The 24,242-nt window shown below is 41.2% G+C and overlaps 1 protein-coding gene across 3 annotated transcripts; it reads left to right on the top strand.

The window, feature by feature from the left end:
- Nucleotides 1–410: 410 nt before the first annotated feature.
- Nucleotides 411–15,018, top strand: LOC148022350 (uncharacterized protein At2g38710-like). 3 transcript variants are annotated; one of them, XM_087697974.1, is made up of 7 exons: nucleotides 411–516; nucleotides 615–647; nucleotides 1,012–1,257; nucleotides 1,409–1,528; nucleotides 1,609–1,723; nucleotides 1,831–1,921; nucleotides 14,388–15,018. In XM_087697974.1, exons 3-7 carry the CDS (start codon nucleotides 1,154–1,156, stop codon nucleotides 14,579–14,581), a joined length of 624 nt encoding a protein of 207 aa, XP_087554100.1. In that variant the 5' UTR covers nucleotides 411–516; nucleotides 615–647; nucleotides 1,012–1,153; the 3' UTR covers nucleotides 14,582–15,018. The 3 variants fall into 3 exon arrangements, with proteins under 3 accessions (XP_087554100.1, XP_087554099.1, XP_087554102.1); XM_087697973.1 differs by having other exon boundaries at nucleotides 511–647; XM_087697976.1 differs by lacking the exon at nucleotides 411–516 and having other exon boundaries at nucleotides 545–647; nucleotides 915–1,257.
- Nucleotides 15,019–24,242: the final 9,224 nt, after the last annotated feature.

Raw genomic sequence — 24,242 nt, 5'->3', positions numbered from 1 at the left:
TAAAGGTTTGAGGCCTTTTAGTTGTAGAGATGGGTGGCAAGAAGATAAAGGAAAAGTGTTTCTTTTGTGGCAAGAAGGGGCATCTCCAAGAGGATTGCAAGAAGCTAGCAACTTTTTAGAATACAAATGAGAATAAGGGCAAATGCGACTTAGGCCCTTCATCATCCTCGAACTTTGACTCTGATTCCAAGTGTGCGGCTAAGGGTGTAGTGATTGAGGAATTTGTTTTCTAGCCTTAGTGATTTCATCATCTCTCACGAGTTTCTGGACTAGAGAGAGACTGTGAGAGGGTGGGGCTTGCTGGGCTTATCGACTTCTTGATGTGTTGGACCACAAGGGAGACTTGCCACATGTATCAAATTAGTCTAGCAGCACAAAATCCTGGAGTTGGTGGGGTCGAGGTTGGTGAGAGAGGGTTTGGGCAGCGAGTGGTGCTTGCTCCTAGTTTGTTCTCAATGCTTTGATCATGTGGATAAGCACTCCGGCCATACCTTTACTTATCTATTAGGATGAGGAGTAAGTGCATATACTCATCTATTTATTACGTTGATTAAGTGCACATCTGTATGTCTAATGAAGGTAACCTTCTTGCGCTCTGTCGCGCGATCCTGCAGGAAGGCTTCCAAGAACGGATCGAACCTCTCAAGGTACGTCTCCATCCGTCCCTTGCTTTCCGAGCCTACCCATAGCGAACATTGAATAGGGCCTGTTCCACTCGCCTGCCTGATCTGCTACTGAAAGATCAGGTAAATGCGATTGTTTGATCATCCGGCCGGTATCATCTTTTGGCCTGTAGGCAGACAGCAATGGCTGAATTTGCCATGATCAAGTAATGCTTTGGCGAAATCTTGTCCGCAGACATCTCTTTTGCTGTTGTTTTTTCAAAGCTTTTGACTGGACTTTCCTTTTTGAAGATTCACCATGATAGGTCCCAGATAGGTTTGATGTGCGCATTTTCTGAGTTGGAAGACCACGCTATGGCGCTTGAGTTGTCAGATTTTGCAACTGCAGGGCCAGAGCTGATGCGCAAGTCATCTTGAGGCTGGACAGCGTGGGATTCCCAAGTCCCAGCATGTAATTAGCTGCATTTGCATCTTTTCCGCTCGACAACAGTTGGTCTCATCCTCTTGGCGGAAAAGATATAGGTATCGCGATGGTGTCTGCAAACAAAGAAATGGTAGTCTATTGTTTTGACACGCTAGTGGCTCATTACACCGGTGATATTATGCCCCCTCCTGCTTTTGAAGAGGGGCAATTGTAAGATTCTCTCCTCTTTTTAGATGCACTCGTAAATATTGTTACAAAAGATCAATTATTTGTGAACCATCTCTCAGCTTAGCTTCTATTATGCGAGTTCGGAGATCCGAGGGTGTGATTAGAAATTGTTCTGTTTTTCCTGGTTTTCTAGCCCGTTGTTTGTCACCTGGAAGAAGGTTATTAATGGTGGTGAGCCCCGGTTAAGAGGATGCATTGGAACCTTGGAAGCTCGCTGTCTAATCACCGGTTTCAAAGACTATGCACTTACCAGGTTATTCTGGCGTCGTAGTTCTGATTGATTTTTATGTTTGTAACTTGTGAAGAGTCACCTGTCTTTCTTGCTGGTACCAGTGCTTTGAGGGATCGGAGATTCCCTCCTATTCAGGCTAAAGAATTGCCATATTTAGAGTGTACAGTTTCCATTCTTACAGATTATGAAACCGCAGCTCATTATTTGGATTGGGAGGTAGGCTTCAAACTGTTGCCTTGTAGTTGAATAGCTTGTCGGGTTTGTTTGCTCCATATTTGTTTGAGCATATTGAGTAGGTTTATGTTGGCATTTTTCTTATGCAGATTGGCAAGCATGGAGTGATTTTGGAATTCACTGATCCTGGCAGTGTCCGACGGAGTGCCACATATTTGCCGGAAATAGCTGCGCAAGAAGGTATTGATATACCATGGAAGTTAGGTGATAATTTAATTGTGTAAAATCACACAAAGGGTTTGATAGATGCTATATGTATTCTCTGATGACCTTTGCATCAGATATTAAGTCTTCTTTATCAGTCCTGAAACTTTTATAGGGACTGTCCCGACATGTTAGCCTGATAGCTGAGGCTAGTGGCTTTCTTCCTTACGAGGCAGTCCATTGAGGAGACATCGAGGCCCCACTACTGTCAGTCCAACATCACCTGTGTATGCACGATCACTAACTTTACAAGGGCCCCAAACTATAGAAGTAATTTTTAAAGGTCAATGCTGCTTAATTTCAGACATTTGGGTTACCAAAGTATGAATATAGTGGTGTATACGATAGTTGATCTCTCATGAGCATGGTAACCAAAAGGATGGCAACTATTTGTTGTTGTCGCATAAGGTGGAGTGCATACTCGATACCTGGATCTCTGGGCTCTTGTTTTTGATTCTATAACCCATCCTAGGGAGAATCTAACAGATGGGACTTTTATGGATCGAGCAGCCTTGTGGAATCAGCTCAACTCTTGAGCCTGATCCTTTCTCTTTATGAGTTTGTAGGATTCTGTTGTTGTACATGTTCGCAAGTTGAAGATTGTGGCGGAAGTGTGGAAGAGGCTTGCGTCTTTGTATTAGTACACGACGTCTGCCCACTGAAACCAGCCTTCCTCCCCAGATAGGGTGGTAAATAACTTGATTAAGCACTATTTATGGCAATTAATAAATTCACAAAACTGAAATGTACACTTTACTATATGATCTTGGACATTGCACACCTTGTTGGCCCCAAAATTGGTGTCCCTTTCGGTATTTATTTAACTTAATTGAAAAAAAAGTTGATGTACAGTGGGATTTTCTCAATCCCTTTCGGTATTCCAACTCCCCTTGTTGTTTGAAATGACTAGCAAGTCTTCAATCAGATTTGCTCCTTGATTCGGGCAGTCAATTGGCCTTCACCTGCTTTGATGGAGATGGAAAATGCCCCAAATTCATTGATTTGCTGGTCTCTCCACCTGAATTTGATTGAAAATAGCTTCAGTCCTATTGAATCCAAGACTTGGAGCTTCCAATTTCTAGAATGCTTTCTGAGGTTGTTGCTATTCTCTAATTTCTGCTATAGATTAGGGTTTACAGTAGAGAAGTCTCAAATTTTTCAATCTCTGGCGATCTCAACGTTGTAATCTTCGGAGCAAGACTGGGAGATGAGAGAGAATGTTGAGGAGCGAGAAAATTCAGGCTTTCTTCGCGAAGAATTGAAGAAAATCTGTCATTTACTGTTGTTGCCCTGTCTCAACAACTTGTAGATGCAAAGAACTGAAGAAAATCAGTCATTTATTGCTGCTGCCCTGTCTAAACAGCTTGTAGATTTTGTTACCTGCTGTTGATCGGTCTTCTCCTACCCCTAGCTGCCTCAGAAGGTCCTCCAATGGCTGCAAATCAGACCAACAATATCTCCTTCCCCTCTCTTGTAGGCTGAATACACTAAAATGCCTCTCTCTAGCCTCTAAACCCGTTTTTCAGTCTTGTAGGGGCATTTTTAACAAGTGGCTCACTGGACAACTTCCATTCGTGAGTGTCTTTGTGCCATCTTTGACCATTAGATTTGTGTTAGGTACCATTAAACGCTACTTCTCTAGTGTCACCAACTGACACTTATGGCCAAATGAATGACGTAGGCCAACAATTGGCACCAGATACCACCAAGTACCTGTGCAATATAACTTATAGCAACTTTTGTCTTTGACATCCCATGATTTTATTAGGTTTCGGACTCGTAAATTTACTCCAAACCCAGTTACACCTCACATGTGTAATATTCACTTAACCATGTGATAAAAAATTAATCCACATGTTAAGTGAGGTTTCAAAAATACATGTCCTCATGATAGCCCACAAGGTTTCCTTTGAGAAGAAGTTGCAGATGTTTAGTTTTGATGACTTCTTCTCTATGAAGGAGCACATCATGAAGATGGAATGATATGAGGAGTGAGCTTGCCTCTCTTGGTTGGATGATATCCTTTGAAGACATGGCTATGTTCCTTTTGACTTAGTTGCCATATCCTCGGTTATTCGATATCTTCTACAGTAGCCTTGTCACATTGAGGACCCCGTGAGACACTCTTATGGAGAAGCTTTGACTTGTCTTGAAGCATGGCGAGCGACTTAGAGAGGTTGGGGCTAGTGGTTCTATCTCCAACAAGGCATTTACTGTAGATACAGGTGGAGGGAAGAAGGTGTCGGCTAAGGACAATAAGTAGAAGGACAAGAAGGATGAAAAGGAGAAGATGGCAAAAGTGCCCCCATTTAAAGCCAAACGAGAAGGATACGAAGGCCATCCCTACTATGATTGAGTCTATCTTTGTGCATGTATCCGTCGAGGAGGATATAATTCTTGCTTCTTCTGCTTTGTTGAAGCCTTGGCTTGTGGACAGTGAGGCCTTTTCTCTCATGAGCTATAGACAAGATTGGCTTCAAGATATGAGTGCCAGAGGGGACATTGTCACCATTGGTGATAACTCTTTTGTTCCCGTTGGAGGAGTGGAGACTAGTCTTTTATTGCTAGACAGGTAGTCTTCTTTGGCCAAAGTTTTCTATGTACCGGATTTAGTTTTGAACCTATTGTTTGTTCAAGTTCTTACACGCTTGGTACCTGCGTGGTCTTTACACAAGAGGTGGTGACAGTGGAGGATGAGTCTACAGGTGCTATTCTTTGGTGAGGATTTGAGGGGGGACTTTACATGCTCACAGCCTTAGCCGCGAGGTCTTTCCATGAGCTTGAGTTGCTTTGGCATGCTCGTTATGCTCATCTAAACTTTGATGCTATCTGATGGGCTTCTTGAAAGAAGATGATGGATGAAGTTCTTGATTTCTCTTCTATTCACACTTTGTGTCCTATCTATTTGAGGGGCAAGCAGTATAGACAACCACATCTACAGGTCTCCACTAGGAGAGCTTCTACCCTTGCTTTAGTTGGTTCACACCGACTTTTATGGATCTCTGGGTAAGTATTTGATGCTAATTATAGGTGACTCCAGTCGTTATGTATGGCCTTATTTTCTGGAGTACAAGAGTGAGGCATACTTCCGTTTTTGTGAGTGGAAGGTGTTTGTGGAGACATAGAATACTTCCAAAGTTTGTGGTGTATAAGTAGATCATGGTGGGGAGTCTACTTCTAACCTCTTTTCTGAGTTTGCAGGGATCATGGTATTCGAATGGAGTATATCTATGTGAACACACCTTCGGAGAATGGTGTGGTGGAGCATGCGAATTAGACTATGCTAGACATGGCCCGATCGATGTGGAGGATCGGGGTCTTTCTCATACCCTTTGGGTTGAGGCAGTGGCTATTGCAGTTCACATCCATAACTGTTCTGGAACTTCTGCCTTATGGGACATGACTCCATACAAGGCTTTCTTTGGTCGAAAGCCTTTCGTGTCTCACTTCCGCATCTTTGGATGTGATGCATTTGTCTATTGGGCAAGAAGAGAAGGAAGATGAAGCTTGACTCGAAGTCCATGAATCTCATCTTCATGGGCTATAGTACTACCACGAAGGGCTATCGCCTCTACTACGACCCTATGACACGGAAGCTTGAGGTGAGCAGGGATATGATCTTCAATGAGGTTGTGACCTCTGAGGATTCTATTGATGGTTCTCTTGCAAGTGATTCTTTGTCGTCAACTGATCCTCCCCTACTCGCGGTTCCTCTTCTCCCTTACAAGTTGCCTTTTAGTACCCCTTCTTCGCTTCAACTCCTCCCCCTCCTCCTCCACCCTATATCTTGGCTTTCCTACCACCTTTGACGGATGTGACTACATCTTCTTCTTTGTCGAGTATTTCCACCCCTTCGGCCTCCCTTGCGGAGTCTTCTAGGGATGCTTAGCTGTTATTGATTCTTTCTATAGAGTGGCTTTCATCTATTGGCTCATGACTGCAACCTATACTATAAGGTCGAGGGTGACAGGTCTGTTTTACTCAGCTTGTATGTGGATGATCTTATCATCATGGGGAGCTCTATACTTAGGAGGTTGATTGGACTCTGGAGATTTTGAGATAGGTTTTGGATATGATGGGTCTTGGGAACCTACGCTTCTTCCTTGGATTGAAGATCTATCAGATGGCATAGGGCATCTTTATTTTTCAATAGAGGTACATTACCGAGCTGCTCTCAAAGTTTGGTATGGTCGATCGTCGGCCTATTTTATGCCCCATGGACCTAGTGTCAAAGCTTCTGGCAACTAGAGCTCCCCTTGTAGATGCCCCTTGTTCAGGAGTCTTGTAGGCTCCCTCATCTGGTCTATTCAAACTTAGTTGGAGATTTCTTTTATTGTGGTTTTGTTCTCTTTTTTCATGAAGACTCCCACCCAAGAGCATTGGAGAGTGGCCTTGCATGTTCTTCGTTATTTGTATGGGACTAGGTCCTATGGGATCATGTATGGAGAGGGGGTTACTCTCTCTGGTTGGAGTGATTTTGACTGGGCAAGTGATGTGGATTCAAGACGGTTCAGTATAGGTTATGCCTTTTCCCTTGGATTAGGAGCTATCTTGTGGAGTTGTAAAAAGCAACCTAATGTGGCCGGTTCTTCTACAAAGGTAGAGTATCGTGCATTGTGTTCTACAGCTATGGAGCTAGTTTGGCTTTGCCGCATGTTGGTGGAGATTTGCTTTCCCCATCGTAGACCTATAGGGTTGCGTGTGGACAATCAGAGTGCTCTAGCTCTAGGGAAGAACCCTGTGTTTCATGCTTGCATGAAGCACATTGAGGTTCAATTTTACTATGTTGAGAGGAGATCATGGATTCTGTTTTACTATATTTGAGAGCACAAAGCACACCGAGGTTCAATTTTACTATGTTTGAGAGCGGATCATGGATTCTGAGTTGGCCATGGCCTATTGTCCCATAGCGGGCAACACCATGGATCTTTTTGTGAAGCCTTTGCCCAAGGATTCTATGCTTCATCACATAGAGGTTGTTGGGTCTTTAGACACTCCTAGGATTTGTGTCATCTCCTAGTTGTGAGCTCTTGTTAGAGTTTGACAGAGACATAAGAGCTATGGTAGTTTGGGTGCATTTTGTTTAGTTGTTGGCTTCCTGTGTGCATTCCTATGCCAATTTCTACTTTCCACAGTTTGCCTATACTTGAAGGACATTGTCATTGTTATATGGGATTTTTCTAGGGCCTCACCTATTTTTTCTGGCATTTTTTGGACAATGGCCAGCATTTATGGCACCTACTAGTGCAGGTTGGCCAGATTTTGGTGTTGTTGGCTCTTTATGGCATGCCTTCTCCACTTGGCATACACATACTCTTCAGCCTTCAGTCTTTTGTTTGTAGGTGTTTACTTTGATACTCCGACATTCTTTACTTTGTGTTGCCACCATCATCAGCTTGGTTTGGTGCCTCATTGACATTGTGGGCTGCGTGCAGGGACTCATTTGACCATCCCCATTGTATCATCATTCTTCTTTAATCAGTGTGGTATTCTTCCTCCATCTTCAACTTCCTCTCGATGTTAGATAGACCCATGCGGGACATTTTAGGATGACGAAGCTCCATGAGCAGTTTCACACCATACTTGGAACACGTATGAATTGTACCTAGCCTATATACCATTTTGTACCTACCCAATTAGTTTATCATAGCATTAGATGGTAGCTTTACTGGGACCTGGAAAGTTTCCCAGACATTTTGTATGTAATGTTTTGGTCTCATAGGCCAACTTGGCCTTTCATAGACGTTAATATAACTTTCTTTCTTTCTAACTTTTTTTCTCTCTATGTTAAGCATGAAAATCAGCCTTGGGAGGACTTCAAAGCACACATGGTGCAAGTACAATCTCTGCGGTTGAGATGGAGAGGTTGGTTGGCCAAGAGGTGGTACTGATTGGACCAATGTAGCTTATCCTAAGAGAATATATAAACCGATTCCTCAATTTGACTATGTATGTAGAAAGTGTTAGTGATGACGCTAAGTTGCATAAATATATATATAGTTTGGAGCCCAATTTGTCTATTGATGTAATGGCTTAAAAGCTTGCTTCTTGCACTTTACCTTGATGTGTTTCAATTAGGGCTGATTTTGATCGGGCTTTTTTAGGCTAAGTAGAGCATAGAAGGTTCAGAGTGTTGCCTAATGCTCAAGGGGAAGGTTGCATCCCCCCCCTAGTGATGGATAGCTTAGTTATGTAGTGGATTTCGGATGTACTTGGTTTGTATCCAAGGTACTGTATGTTGATAGTATTTTTGCCATTGGGATCATTATTTAGTGTACTAGTCACTGTGCGGTTGTATGCATATGGTATGGTTTGCGCCTAGAAATCGAAACTATACATTTGCAAGGTTGCTAGCATGCATGGAATACATGGAATGTACATTTGGATGTGATGTGTATTTGCAAGGCATGTATGGGATACATGGATAGTATGCAGTATACATTTGAAGATGATGCAAGAGAAATACAATTGCATAAGTTATATGTGGTTTGTGGTTGATGTATGCCTTACATGAGTATCATGTGGTACATCATTGCGATGAGGCATTGATTATGCTTAGTTTATGCATTACAATGCCTTGGTGGTCAGAACAATGTTGGGTTTTGGTATGTGGATGCATCCTTGATGGTTTTGACAATGATTATGATTCATGTGTATGGATTGTAAGTGGTTTAAGTGATTGGAATTTCATATGCAAAGGGCATGAGCATGGTTAAGCAATAGGTGCACATGTCGTTTGACTACAATGCCAACATGTATTTCTAGCGGTGGCAATGGATGCTTTCATTGGGCCATCTCTAGCATAGCCCGATTCACATGCTCCACCACACCATTCTTTGAAGGTGTGTTCGGATGGGTATACTCCACTCGAATGCCGTGACCTCTGCAAAATTAAGAAAAGAGGTTAGAAGTAAACTCGCCACCATGATTTGCTCGTATGCCACAAACTTTGGAAGTAGTTTGTGTCTCCACAAACACCTTCCACTCATAGAAATGAGAGTACGCCTTGCTCTTATATTGTAGAAAATAAATGCCATACATGACAATTGAAGTCGTCTATAATCAATATCAAATACTTGGCCTTCCCAAGAGAGACCATGCCCATAGGTTCACGAAGGTTGGTGTGAACCAACTCAAGCGAGGTAAGAGCCCTCCTAGTAGCAACTTGGGGATGTGGCTGCCTATGTTGGTTGCCCCTCAAATAGCTAGGGCACAAAGTGTGAATAGGAGGGAAATTAGGAAGTCTCTCTACCATTTTTTTCCAAGAAGCCTGTCGGATTGCATTAAAATGAAGATGACCATAACGACCATGCCAAAGTAGCCCAAGCTCATGGGAAGTCCTCGCGGCTCCTGGGATCCTGTCCAAAGAATGGTGCTTGTAGAAGGATCCTTCATTGTTGCTACATCTTGTGTAAAGATCACAGGGGTACCAAGCCGTGTGAGACCATGAACAAATAATAGGTTAAAACCTAAATTGGTACATAGAAAACTTTGGTTGAAAAAGACTGTTTGGTTGGTAATAGAGAAATAGTCCCCACTTCACGAACGGGAATGGTAGAGTTGTCACTAATGGTGACTGTGTCTCCTCTGGCACTCAGGTCCTGAAGCCAATCTTGTCTATAGGTCTTGTGAGAAGAAGCTACATTGTCAACGAGCCAAGGCTTCTCGTGGAAGAAGCAAGAGCTATATCTTCCTCGGCAAATATATGCACAAAGATAGACTTTGTTTGTCGTTGGCGCAGCCTTCGAATCCTTCTCCTTTGGCTTCAAATGAGGGTACTTTTGCCAACACTTCTCCTCGGGATGAGTATCCTTTCCATAGTGGGGGCACTTGGGTTCTTCTTCTTCTCATCCTTCTTGTCCTCTTGCTTCTTGTCCTTGGCCTTTGTCTTCTTTTTATTTCCTTCACGTGTATAAGCAGTAAATGTCTTGTTGGAGCTAGAACTACGGGTCCTAACCTCTCTAAGTCGCTCATCATGCTCCAAGACAAGTGGTGAAAGCTCCTCCCATAAAAGCATCTTGTGGGTCCTCCATGTGATAAGGCTAGTGTAGAAGACATTGAACCGAGGAGATGGTAGCTGAGTTAAAAGGATCATAGTCATGTCTTCAGAGGATATCATCCAACCAAGAGAGGCAAGCTCACCTCTCATGTCCTCCATCTTCGTGATGTGCGATGTCGCCTGATGCAAGAAAGTTGCCGCTTGGTTCCTAGAGACCGTCGCCTATTTGTTTGGGGGTTCAAATGGGTAGTGGACCACATGTTCGGGCTATAAACGCAGTAAACACAGGCTGGAAATCTGCATTTTGGAAATTTGGGCTGCTCCTTTATGATGAAAACTTTCTTTTTTGCAAGAATTCTTTAGATTGTGTCCTCACTTAGGCTTTGATACCATGTTAGAGTACGTAGTGGAAGAGAAACACAAACATAGAGAGAGAGAGAGAGAGAGAGAGAGAGAGAGAGAGAGAGAGAGAGTGAGAGAGGGAAGAATATTGCACTGACTGAAGAAGAATGCTGATACAATGAGGGTGAACTGATCAGTCCTTGCATGTAGCCCAAAGTGTTGGTGAGGGCACTAGATTAGGCTGATGATGATGGCAGCACCAAACACGAAGTGTCGGAGTGTACACGTGCAAAGGGCAGATTGAAGACTGAAGAGTGTGTGTGTGTTTGCCAAGTGGGGGCTGTAGCTATAAATAGCAAGAGCACAAAAAACTTGGCCGACCTGATCTAGAAGAGGCCACATAGAAAGAAATGTGAGAAAAAATAGGGGATACCCCAGAAAAATCCCAGATGGCAATGACAATGTTTGGTAGGTGCAGCTGATTGTGCTAGGCAGTAATTGGCCTAGGAATGCACATAGGAAGCTGACAAAGAAAGAAAATGCACCTAAAATGCGAGAGCTCCTATGTCTTTGTCAAACTCAGGCAAGAGCTCACAACTAGGAGATGACAGATTGACATGGCTAACACAGGCATGCTAACAAGGGCAATGTTAAATTTCAGCCAATTTTGGCAATGAAACTCTGAAAATTTTCTCTCTTTAGTTTCCTCTTTGTTCTCTAAGCCAATTTACAACTTCTCTCAAGATATCTCAACCCGATTCGGTCATAAAAATTGGGGCCTAGTACTTGAAATTCAATTGCTGAAATTAGAATTTCAAGAGGCCAGCCAACCAACATCAAGTTTGGGGTAGCATTTTTCCTTTGAGGAGCAAATTGAAGGCCAAATCCCAAGCAAACCAAGGGGCAAATTGGTTTGAATGCTTGTTGGTTGCTATGGACAGTAATATGTATTGAAGATTGAAGGAGATCAGGTTGGATTCGAGTGTACTTCAACCTTTGGCAATACAAGTTAAAGAAATACTAAGGGGCATAGTTGCCAGGTATGAAAGGTACGATATGGTATGCTACGATAAAATACGGTACTAAATGGTACCTTAAGATTTTATAAGGTACGGTACGATATTTGTACAAAAAAAAAACTTGATTATATTGGACTAAAGATAATAGAATAGATATTTCAAGTCTAAATAGCAATGCTATTAGATAGAGTATATAAGATGAGTACTTGAGGGTAACATGCCAAAACCTAATGTTACATGCGTAACATGCGCTACTGCTACCTACAACTTATAACTACATAGATGGGAGTGGATACATCATACATGCATGATCATACGAATAAGAGAAGTGTGGGCTTGAGAGAGAGAAGGTTGAGAGAAATTGTTTGAATCTCAAATAACGTAATCTCATGGGGGAATCACATTAATATAAGGAGCACTAAGCTAGTCCCAAAGTGCAGTTCTAATGGGAAAGATGTATCCATTAAGTTGGTACCTTGTGGTACTAATACGTAAGGTACGGTACCTAAAGTATGGTATAGTATGAAACCTTTCGTACGTGGTACTAATGCAACTATGGTTGTGTGTGTGAGAGAGAGAGAGAGAGAGAGAGAGAGAGAGAGAGAGAGAGAGGCAGGCTTGAGAGAAAAAGAGGGTGTGAGAAGCTTGAGAGAGAGAGAGAGAGAGAGAGAGAGAGAGAGAGAGAGGGGGAGAGGCTTGGGGGAGAGAAATTAGAAAGAAAGAAGAAAAAAAAGAAAGGAGAAAGAAAAAAAGAAAGTTGTAGGCTCGAAGGAGAGTGGCCAAAAAGTGCCTATTTTTTCGTACTAAATCGTACGATACGTACCGTACGGACCGTACTGTACGGATCAGTCTGTACTACGTATGGAGACAACCCTGGCAAGGGGCATCAGTTTTTGGGGCCAACAGGGTGTCCATTGTCCAAGATTAAGCAGTAAAGTGTGTATTTCTAGATTTATGCTTGCCGTAATTAGTGCTAAATCAGGTCATTACCACCTCTCCCAGGAAGGAACGTTGGTTACACTGTGCCTCAGCCTGGTTCAGAGAGGTGATACTACACTGATTTGCTTTTCCAGTAGCTGATTGTCAAAGAAACTAGCTGCTATGTTTCAGGATCTATTTGAGGTACGATACACTCTTGGAGATGTTATCAATGTCTCCGGCTCCTCTTCCAGCTTGCCTCACTGCAGGTCTATGGAAGATACGGAGGTTCGAGGCCCATTATTTCATACCAGTATACTCTGATATATTCATTCCACTCTTCATTGTCAGTTATCTCGTCCTTGAGTCCTGCCTTACACTTTGAGTTTCTCATTCTCTGTTCAAGCATTTCTTTACAAATGCTACCGCCCGCTGTCCCAATTACTATTTGCTACACCTTTATCACCAGAAGGGGCAGCAGCCTACATTTTCATCTTTGCAGGTTGTGTTCTGAGCTTCTTAGGACTTGACATGATTATCATCTTCACTGTTCGCCATTAATTGGGCTGCGGCTCATCTTGTATCACTTGGATTTTACTGCCCTGGAGTCTTCACTAATGTCCTTCTCCCCAGAGAATTGCTTTTGTTCCCTCCACCGCTGTCCACATCATCATTATTTCTGGTGGGCAGCTGCTGCTCCATTTTGGGACCCATCTTGGGTACAAACTCTTGGAGCTGTTCTTTGCATCTTGGACACCACACTCAGCACACCTTTGCCCCAGTCTTTGAGGCACAGAGGTTTGAAGTCCCTTGTATCATTCATTCACTTCTATACACCCTCATCTTCATTGAGCATTCATAAATGTGTTTATTGTGTGTTGTACATTTGCACTTCTCTATGTTTGCCCTAGCATTTTCTAACACCCTGTGAGGCAAAGCTTGCAAGTCCACAGGCATGGTCATCCTCCACTTCTGGGAAAGCTTGCATTGACCTTGTCCACCATGAGCAATCATCCGGTCTTCTACCCCATGTGCCAGCAGAACATGCATGATGAGAAGGGGATGCCATGACTTCGAATGAAGAGGTAAAGCATGCTAAGGAAGGGCTGAATGATGGCTGCAAGATGGCCAAGTGTGTCAATGGCTGGCTGGCAGGAGTGGGGATGAGAACCAGCAGCATGACAGTAGCTAAAAGGTGCAGAAAATAGGGCCTAAGTGGCAGGAGGAGATGATTGCAGGTGAAACAAAAGGGACAAGTGCTTGGGGAAAAATGTGTCGTCATGGGTAACCAGCCAGCTGTCTACCTCTTTCCTCCGACACAAGTGTGCTGTCCCAGAATGTGTCCCCTGTGATCCCCCCTGATCCTGCAAAAAGTGATTCATCTTCCTTTCTGTAGCCATTTGAAATGGCATTCTGGGATCTTGGGGACCCGTCCTGGCCTTCCCCTGTCACTATGATTCTAGCCTTTTCTTTAATGGCACACTAGTCTTTGGCATTTGGAAAATGTTTTACCTATTTAGGCTTTCACGGTTGTTTTATGTATAGACGAGGAAACTATTTTGTACACTGTCTGACCAGCTAGTGCATGTTTTTTCAAATTGTCTTTCTCTGGTGAGTGTGCCTTTCAAATGTTAGTTTTGGCTTCATGGGCTTGCAACAAAAAGGACATCAAAAAACAAAGTATCATGTATATGCACCATCCACTCAGCAACCACAAATGCTACAGTTATATTGGGGTCAATCACATATACATACTGGGTCAAAGTAGAGTAGCCGATACAGTCTGTCACTTTTGAATTTATTCTTTCCTTAGTCGATGTTGCCAATGTATGAATATAAATAACAAGTACTGTTTTGACTTAATCTCTTCAATTACTGTTTAGTAACTTTCAAAATTTCTCAGTAAGATAATTCTTATACTGGTGAAGTTGACATTAAGTGGCTCATGATCTTTTGACTATGTTTCAGTAGGATTGGTTTTCTTTTGGTGATGATTCCTTCTACATTTTTAGCTAGGTCTCAATGAATTTTGCAGCTTTTTAAAATTCAAGTCTTTTGCATTGGAGTTTGAAGACGGAGAACTATGTTGCAAGACTTTAATGTTCAAATCTTTTCCATCAAGCTGAAAAATGGTTGTTGGTACGAAATGGTTACTTCTGCACAGGGTGGACCAAACTTGAAACTGTGGACTCGTTAGTGCGGAAATCAGGGTACTTAGGACCAATTACTGAGTCTATGAGGAGAAGGTTTCACCTCACTCGCTACCAAAGCTCGTTATTTACTCTGCATTATGGTGACTATGTTGCTTATATTAAGAGAACAAGAGGAGTAGCACCTCTTGTTGGGGTACGATGTTGACCAACAAGGCTTGCCAAAGGACAGTCTTTGCATTTATCATGTAGCAAGTTGATTTTAGCACATTTTTAGTGTCCCTTATTTGTAAGCCTAATTAGCTAGTAGGTAAAATTATGTACATGGGTTCACGCACATTATTCATTTTCTGCTTTTCATGCAGTGATTGTTCTGGCGATTGCCACGAGACAATTCCTACAATACAGATCCAATCTGTGTTGATGAACAGTAGGAACTTTTGCATTGTGGTATTACTGATTCTTTCTGTTTTGTTTTGTTTGGTACTATGAGCCGATGGCATCCAACCTACACTATGGTGGCCAAAACAAAGGGGCCTTACCTTGTACCAGAAAGCTATTACTCACTTGTTTGTCTTCTGTTTGATTGCTCTATTGTTTCTTAGACTGTTTTAATCTGCCAAGTTAAATTTTGGAACTTTTTAAGTGGGTTCTTTTGCGTGGTTTTATGAGCTTTTTCAGAGTGTCTGTAAAGGTGGTATCTCTGTAGCTTTTATAATCTCAGGAGACCCTCATGTCAAATACTCCCGGGGGATGTAACTCATTTGATGTCCAATCTGGATGTGGATGGGGAAACAATCGACTTCGTAGGCCTTTCAACAATGAAACAAATTGAGTTGGGCAATTCTTCTAATAAGCATTGAAACCTTAAAACAGAACTTCTTTGACAGGTTGATTATTGCCTCACATACATCTTTGAATATGTTGTGCATGCCTGATGTAAGGTGCATTTTAATTGCATTGCATGCATGCGTTCTCAGCAAGCAAGCATAAGCAGTGATAAGCACCTTTGGCCAGAAGCAAGCTGGATCAACACAAATGGTGGCTTGTTAGTAGCATGTGTGCATATGCTCACTCAACAGTGCACAAGCATGCATGTGCAAGCACATGAGCATACCTAGCCAGGATCAAAAGCTGAAGCAGCATATGCTATGACATTCAGCATGGGAGGAGCAGTGATCATGTGCCGCTGGGGCTGTGCAAGTAGAGCATTAGCTGGAGCAATGTGTGCTAGGGCATTTAACATGAGCAGAAGTGATCAAGAAGTGAGAGCTAGAGCAGGCCATGTAGGTCAAGTGACTGAAGAAGGGATGATTGATTGCAGCTTCCTATGAAGATTTTATGTACACCTTGGTGTGATTGTATGTCTGATCTGATCTCAAGATGTCAGCACTTCCAACTAAGATACATAGTGTCTCTCTCTCTCTCTCTCTCTCTCTCTCCCCCCCCCCCCCCCCCCCCGTGAACAGTTGTGATCAAGAAGAATTGTGAGCTGGAGCAGGCCATCTAGGTCATGAGAGTGAAGAACGGCTGATGGCTTGCAGTTCCCTACCGAGAGTTTTAATTATCATTATGATTTTTTTTCCAAGTTTTATGCCTGAGTGTGATTGTGCCACCATTGTGCGATATGCTTTGTTATCTGTGAATATGCTTTGATATGTCAAAACGTTACATTAATATATCAAGGTGTAAGCACTTGAAACTAAGGATATGTAGACGCTCCCCACAACCAACCAACCCCAATACCTGCCCAGCCACCACCCCCACCACCCCCCCGGCATGCATGCACATACACTATGTTCCCTTGTGTGTTTCTACGGTTGTGCATGATCATGCTTGCAGCATGCACATGTATCTAATGCTGTTCTTTACAGATTGTAGATTTTTTGTTTTTTATTTGGGGGGGTTGGTGGTGCCCATATTGTGTAGAGTGTTTGGCTCGTGACTACATGAACAATTCCTGGATGATCACACAGTACTCTAAGACAACATGAACACAATGTACAATTCACTATTCTTGCTATGATTTTGGGGACATTGATTTGGGTTTCATTATGCTAAATCCAAAGGAAGATGCTTAGTTTTTTGGCTTTAATTGGACAAAATCTAGATGCAAGTAACATTGGGTGTTATAGGAAGCACCAATCTTGAATTCAATTGAGAGATTGCAATGTGTTTTCAAGTATGTACAAAGTTGAGTTACATTAAGTTAATGTTTTGAAGCATTAGGCTTTGGTACAATTTGAGAGATTTCAATGCATTTCCTTGTGCATATGCCTTCTTGAGTAAGGTCATTTTAGTTCCTCCTTCCACATCACGTCTCCTATGTGGCTCTATTGTAGTTTAAAATAATTTGTTGTGCACCTCCATGGATGTTGAGGTGAGTGAAAGCTAACAATAGCAATGTTTGGTGGTTCCAAACGAACTTTCTTGTTGGAGTGGATTGTAATGCATATACAATTTATATGTGGTTGGTCTCGAGTAGATAGATGAGTGTTGGAGTATACATAGGTTGAGTATCTTGGCTTTGGGACTTCGGTAGCAATGTTGTGTGTGTTTTGGTTGTATCCAATGGTCAGATGACAAGTCACACACGGCAACTTGTAAGCATTATCTTGCTCTCAATGAGTATTGCCAACTTTGTAGCTAGCCATGGCAAGGATGATACAATCATATGTGAGACTTACCCATGTTAAGATAATCTTGGATAAGGGTTTCTCCAGCTAAATCCTCTAGTATAGCAAAGCATAATCCATAGTCTACTAGTAATATCTCCAACTAAACTGATCTTATTGTAGAATGCAATGTGTTGAACATTGACGGAAGTCATAAACTATTCTCTCTTGAGTGTTTGAAAATGGTGCCTTTGTTGAACTAAGCACTTGAAGCTAAATAAAAATGATTGAAAATCAAAGTCAAATGCTTGCAAAGAATTGGAGAGCTTATTGAAATGCTTAAAAGGTATTAGAGAGCTTGAAAATTGCAAAGTCACTTGTAAAAGCTCCTCTAACATTCTCTTGCTTACGTTGAATAGAGAGAATAGTCTTGTATCTAATAGTTGAATAGCTCTAGTTGAAGGGCATAAACCTCCTAAAATCTTACATACCTAATTGAGGACGTGTGTCATGTAATCTAGACCACTTTTAGCCCAAGGGAACTTGTTGAAGACCATGGCGATCATCAGCAACCAACTGTATCATGTAATGAAGGTGAAGATGACCTTATGGAAGGGGTGTCCATGTTAACATAACAACTTAAAGGTAAATAGAAAAACTTCATGGTATGATTTATTACTGTAAATGAGTTTAAAGATGGCCTCATTGAGAGAGTGCCCATGCTAGAATATATATTAAATATATATAAGGCAACTTGGTTTGTCACTTCAAATGAGTTTAAAAGAAAGCAAGCTTTACCTCCTCCACTAGCAAAATGCCCATGAAGCCTAATTCTCTTAAAGTGCAAGTGATTGATCTTCAACAACAAATACAAAGCCTTTTTAATGTCAAATGCAACACAACTTGATATAACACCACTAACAAGTGGTTGGAAAACCATACAAGTAGCCATATGAGATGTCATCAACTATTTGAATGCATAATGCCAATTTGAAGTACAACTTGATCTAATAGCACAAACAAGTTGTTAGAAAACCATACTAGTAGTAGCCATGTGACACAAAACATATTACAATGATATAGGGGTCTGTACATTTACCACCAACAAGCCAACCTCAACATCTAGTTAGCATAATATGCATAATGCCATGGGGCACCAACATAGGATTGGTCTTAGCCACCTAGGCTTGAAGGGTTGATAGAAGCCATCCTTTGCCATATAGAAGAACATTGGTGACAATCACCTACTTTAAGGCATGTAATAGACATATTTTAGGAGTCCCATGAAGGTAGTGTATAATCATGCTTGCAAGGTACCTAATAATTTTATATGATTCATGTTGCTACTAGCAAGGGCCATTCCTAAGACACATGCACTTTGCGCTTGATACACTTCCAACCAACCAAGTCATTGACTATTCAAAATTTTTGCAATAGTCAAGGAGCTTGGTGCTTTAGCTAGATGGAGTTTATGCCATAATGTCTATGGATGCTACAAAATACCTTGGTTCTTTCAAGCTTTTGTTATTTTGCCTAGTTGAGCAACAAATACTCTTTGATAGAACAAAATAGGTACCAATAGCATGAGCATAGTTGAAATTAAAAGCGCAAACTAACTCATTTTCAAGATTAGTAATGCACTTAAAATAGAAGGCACCTTCTTATCTTAAGAATGTAATGCACACTTGGAATTCTTAAAAGCAAAGTTCATTGAGAGCATATTGGCATGGATAGGTTTCAATTCATTTACCTTAGCCACCAATCTTCCAATACATATGTGCACACATCTAGGTAAAACTTCATATGCATTTTTTGGTTGCAAATATATATTTTGTTATGCCTTGGGGGATGCAAGGTGCACGGTTTGAACTCACGCACCGATGTAACTCAACCCACACTCAAACCATATATTTCTTTCAGAAGTGCAAATTACTAGCGACCACTCGCTTCTGATATAAACCTATTGTCTATGGCTAGTCTTAATTTTGTATACCTTTCATATGTGAGCAACTAACATTCACAAAATCCAAAAAGAACAGGAAAACATCATAACCCTTTATTTGAGATACAACATAATACCATATCTCTTCCAAGGATACCAAACTTTTGCATAGTGTGTTATGTCCCAATTGCACAAGCCTTGAGTTCACCAAACCTAAAGTTTGGTGTCCAATTGATGCGCTTGCTTTGTTTCCAAAATCATGACTCTCTAGATTGGCTCGTTGAAACTTTTTCAAATTGATGTTTAACTTGCAAACGAATTTGTAGTGTCTAGGGTATAGAATGACATCTTGAGGTAGATATTACATGCATGATAACAAGAAGTTATGGTTGAGGGAACCTTGCCAAATCATGCACATAGAACTTTATGTAGCTTTGTGTTCACAAGTTGGTTGTTGATTGCCAGCTCTTCTTCACTTGATGGTCTAATGCCAACATGACAAGCAAAGGTGGAGCAATGTCTTGATCCACCTTAGTCCAAGGGGATGATCGTCAAGTTTGCTCATTGAGTTTGTAATCAACAAACTATTGTCATCATCGTCATCAAAACATTGCTCTCAGATGTCCAAGTCATTGCCAACGTGTATTGATATGATTGTGCCACCCACATGAATATGAACTTGGGCCATCCACAAAACCGAACATTAGGAAGGTGCCTCTATGCTGCCCTAGGTACTTGAGAGAATACCTTATCATTAGCCAAGTTCCCTTGAGATGGGAGTTGTTCACAAACTTTCTAAAGAGTGCCCAGTATTATAGGTAAGCATAAAGTAAAGGGTTATTTCCGCTCATCCATATGGGATTTTACTTTAGCTTACCAAGAAGCTTGTAAGTAACATTGTAAATTTACCACCGAGAACTGCCTGCTCTGAGATGTTACCTCAGTGCAATCTAGCCGCTTTCATACATTACACACCCGTCCTCCATAGTTGCCACACCCCCTTACACTCCCAGAGCAGGTGGGTAACGTTGTTATCTTCTCTATGACAATACGCACCACGGACTATCATTCTTGCAACCCTTAAGATTATCTTTCGTAGGTAGCCTTTTGCAGTGACTCGCCACAGCAGAACATTGAGCCTGAAGGACTTCGTAGCCTCCCGAGCATGCATTAGCCTCTTCTTCCAATCTTTGAGAGTCCTTCGGGCTTATTACAAGGTTTCCACTTCTCAGTCCCCAAAACCCATCTGCCGGATGCTTGTTCAAGAGTCGCTCTTGTGTTTCAACCGCCCAAGAAGCTTACCTTGGCCGTCAACCCATTGCTCCAGAAAGCTCTTATCATGAACTTGAAGGGAACAGGGCCCAGAATCCTTCTTCCTCGAGAAGAGTCTTTGCGGTAAACAATTACAGATAGTATCTGAGGGAAGAAGCATATGTATTTCATGATCCCATACATCACTCCCTTGACAGTCTAGGGAGCTGGAAAGTCTGGCATTACCCGTAATAAGGGACAAGTTATCAATATAAGACTTGGCTTGCGGCTACATTAGGAGCTCTCATATAAGAGAGTGGCTAGATGAGCCCATGGTGTGAAATCTCATGTGCTAGACCAATCACCCACATCTTTAGGTGCCTTGAAAGGCGCAGACGGAGGGGCCTATCCATATGCCACATCTAGCAGCTCGCCACTGAGGCGGGTGGTTGCCAAGAGGGACACGAGCAATAGGTGCAGCTGCCGGAGGGCAATTGGTTGGCAATTGCCAACCAATATGTAAGAGGTAGTCGGTGAGTGAGTGGTGGCAAACTTGACGAGCAACCACATATACTTGGCTATCTCGACTTTCAGATCAATCCCCTTCCTTAAAAGAGAATTCTTGTAGCTCGTGATCAAGATTGATACATCAAGTTCATCCCTTGCTAGATAATAGTTGCATGCCAAGGGAAAGTGTTGTAACTATGAGTGAAACTCAAGAAATAACCCCTACATCAGCTCAACATTTGATGTCGCATTGTAAGCCTTCCATTGACGGATATCATGGTGGATTAGTTGAGGGTCTCACATGGCCACTAGACCAATTATTAGGTCCAAATACCCTTGAGACTAATGCACTAGTTGCATTAGCTTTGATCAAGTCGTGAAATTCGACTTGTTAAAATGTGTATTATCATTAAAAGCATTCTTGGACATAGCAATAGGAGTCAAAGAAATCTCCCACTATTGTAGCTTCTCATCAATTGACTCTGATAAGCAAAAAGAGGGAAAATGCAAAATGTGATTCAAAATGACAATCAATTAAGGGCCATTGTTTTGTGTGACATCTAATTAATCATTTCCATGGGGAGCAAGGACTATTCACAAGATAAAAGGCAAATAGTTGCTCCAACGCATCAATAAATACACTATTGAAGCTCTAGAGACTCCAACTCCACATTGCACTCATTGACTAAAGGTGTTACACATGTTATGTGGAGGACTTGAGTGTGGAGGTTGGGATTATAAATCTCATATGTAATCTCTTTCAAGTTTGATGGTCATTACAACATGCCATTGATGGCTATCCACCCTTTAACCTCACTAAATCTCATGTAAATATGATATCAGCCTTGAAATTTAGCAAATGTTTTTTTTGATCAAGATGTTGTTGCTTACATTTGTTTTATCAGAAAGGTTCAATCATTAACTCTGTTTTAGCACCCATCTTGATTTCCAAGGATCTAATAGGGTATCCCTACCGAAGGATGGATATCCCTACATTTAAGTGGCCACGGGTAGATGTCCTAAGGGAATGAGGGAGATATCTCTAACACAACCATCCTAGGATAGATAGATGTGCTCACTTGTGGGTATGTGTAGGGTATAGTGTGTGCATGATATGCTATTGGGGATAGTTATCATGTGGATTTGAAAATGAAAATTAGCTAGGAGCTAAAATAGAAGTTTGTAATCTTATCATACTTGACATTGAAGGAATTGAACCTAATGTCGATGACACAAGTGTGGAATCAATCCTAAGCTATGAAAAGCAAAAGAAAGAGAATTTAAATTATCATGAGAAGTGGAAGGGATTGTAGGGGAATCACAATTGATTAATATCAACAACATGCTCACATGAACCAAAACATAATGTAACATGTATATCTAAAGATGTGCATTTCGCTCTAGGGCCTCCTCTATGGACATTGACAAATGGATACTTATCATGGTTTGCATGGTGACTTCTTACATTTAGATCTTGCACAATCAAAAGAGCAACCAAAAAGGATTTCACTTCATGAAAATTGAAAAGATTATAAAAAATTGACACTTTGTTTGGATGTGATTAGTACACTCCAATTGATGCACGTCTCCTAAGGAGAGTTGAGTGAACTAGAAGAGTGTATTCAAGCCATCTTCTATGCATGCATACTAAAAAAATCCATGTTCATCATTTGCACAACATTTGGTAAAGTGTCGAGAAGAAATTATGGCTTCCTAATCTCTAGGTCACTTTGTTGCAATATTTGAATGAGAGAGATGGAGAGGAGAGGTAATGAGAGTACAAAATGCAGTATAGTTAGCATGGAAGCAAAGCAAAGTTGCAAAGTGAACTGATGATTCCATGAGATTGAGTTGCCTTGTAAATGCATTATATAAATAGTGGTTTTGAGAGGCAGTTTTGGTAGGTGTTATGTCATCTAAGTGGTTTCTTGGTAGATTCGCTTGATTACGTAGATCTGATAGGTGAAAGGTGAGTTCCTACGGTGTAATGGGTGTAGGGAGACTCTCCCTATATTGGTGGATATAAAGCATATGAAAAAACATAATTATTCTCGATAGATGTGCCTCTTGTGTAGTCCCCTCTATACACCTCATGTATTTGTATTTTTAACACTCTCCTTCAACCTCATTATCTACACAACTTTATGCATGGCCATGTTCTAGCAAGGTCTCACCACATGACTTACCAACAAGGACATTTCCACCCTCGAGTAGCTAGAGGCTCATTCACTTGTCTACTTAAGATGATCATATACATTCATTTCTTGATCAATTGTGGCTCAGAGATGTGGATGGTTTAGGGGACCTGGACTTTTAGATAGTAGGATTTTGGCCAAGGCTTACATATGTAAAGTACAATACGGCTTGAGGGAATTACTAAAGAGAGTACACATCTTCTAAAGTAGACCATAGGTTGAAACATTAGAAGGAGCCTTAAGTTAGCTCCTTTTTTCTTGAAAGTCATGGAAAGAGCTTCATGATACTTTTCTTCTTCTAGTTCTGCCTCCTTGTCTTCTTCTCCTTCTTCATCACTCTCTTGAACTGTAGTCATAAGGAATACCTTTTGAGCTCTCTTTTTATGAAGGCATTCTTTATTATGGCCAATTTTGTGACTAATCTTGTTCTTCCTCTTGAATTTGGATTTGGTGCAGATGGCTTATTTTTAGGTGTTGCACTAGTTTCTTGCTTGAGCTTTAATTCTCTCTCTTCTTCTAGAAGAGAGACTTCAACTTTAACTAATGCAAGAGACTGCATTGTGATAAGAGTAGTGACCACATGGTCATACTCTTTAGTCAGGGATCTAAGAAAGAAACCAATACCAATCTCTTCTTCAACCTTATGTTTAATTTCTACAAATTGAGTTAACAAGCCTTTCATACGATTCAAATAAGATGCAAGAGAAGATTAAGATTTCATTTCTCAATGGAAGATCAATAAACAAAATGTAGATGTAGAACTCTTGGATCAACCCCCAATTTCGTGTTGAGTTGATCCAAAGTATCTTTTGAAATAAAATTAGCAACATGTGATTCATTATTTAGGACCAATGAGTGGCATGTCATTGACATAAACCACAATGATTAAAGGCAAATGACCCTCCTTTCTAACATATAAGATGCTCTTAATTGGACTATTTTGAAAACCATTTTTAGCCTAGTATGCATATATATCTCATACCAAGTCCAATGTGCCTACTTTAGAACAAACAAAGTCTTCTTCAATCTATATATTTTCTTTTCATGTTCCTTTTGAACAAAACCATGAGGTTAAAAAACATACAATTTCTCACACAAATCACCATTCAAAAGTGTAGCTTTAATGTCTACTTGTATGAGCTATTAATGCACAAATACTATGAATTTCCATCATAAGGCAAGTCAAAGAAAATGTCACATCAAAGTCAATGGTCTTCTATTGAGCATAATCCTTGATAACACTAACATTTGACTTGCATTTCACCTTGTGAGTGCACTTAGTGCTAATGGTCTTTTTTTCCATAGACAAGTCACACAAGAACCTAATGCCATTTTGACAATATCATCATTTTGAGATTG

The sequence above is a fragment of the Lygodium microphyllum genome, chromosome 17, assembly GCF_053477565.2.
Source record: "Lygodium microphyllum isolate KBCC chromosome 17, Lygodium_microphyllum_v1.1.10, whole genome shotgun sequence".
Taxonomy (NCBI): domain Eukaryota; kingdom Viridiplantae; phylum Streptophyta; class Polypodiopsida; order Schizaeales; family Lygodiaceae; genus Lygodium; species Lygodium microphyllum.
This window is presented reverse-complemented; position numbering and strand designations above follow the sequence as displayed.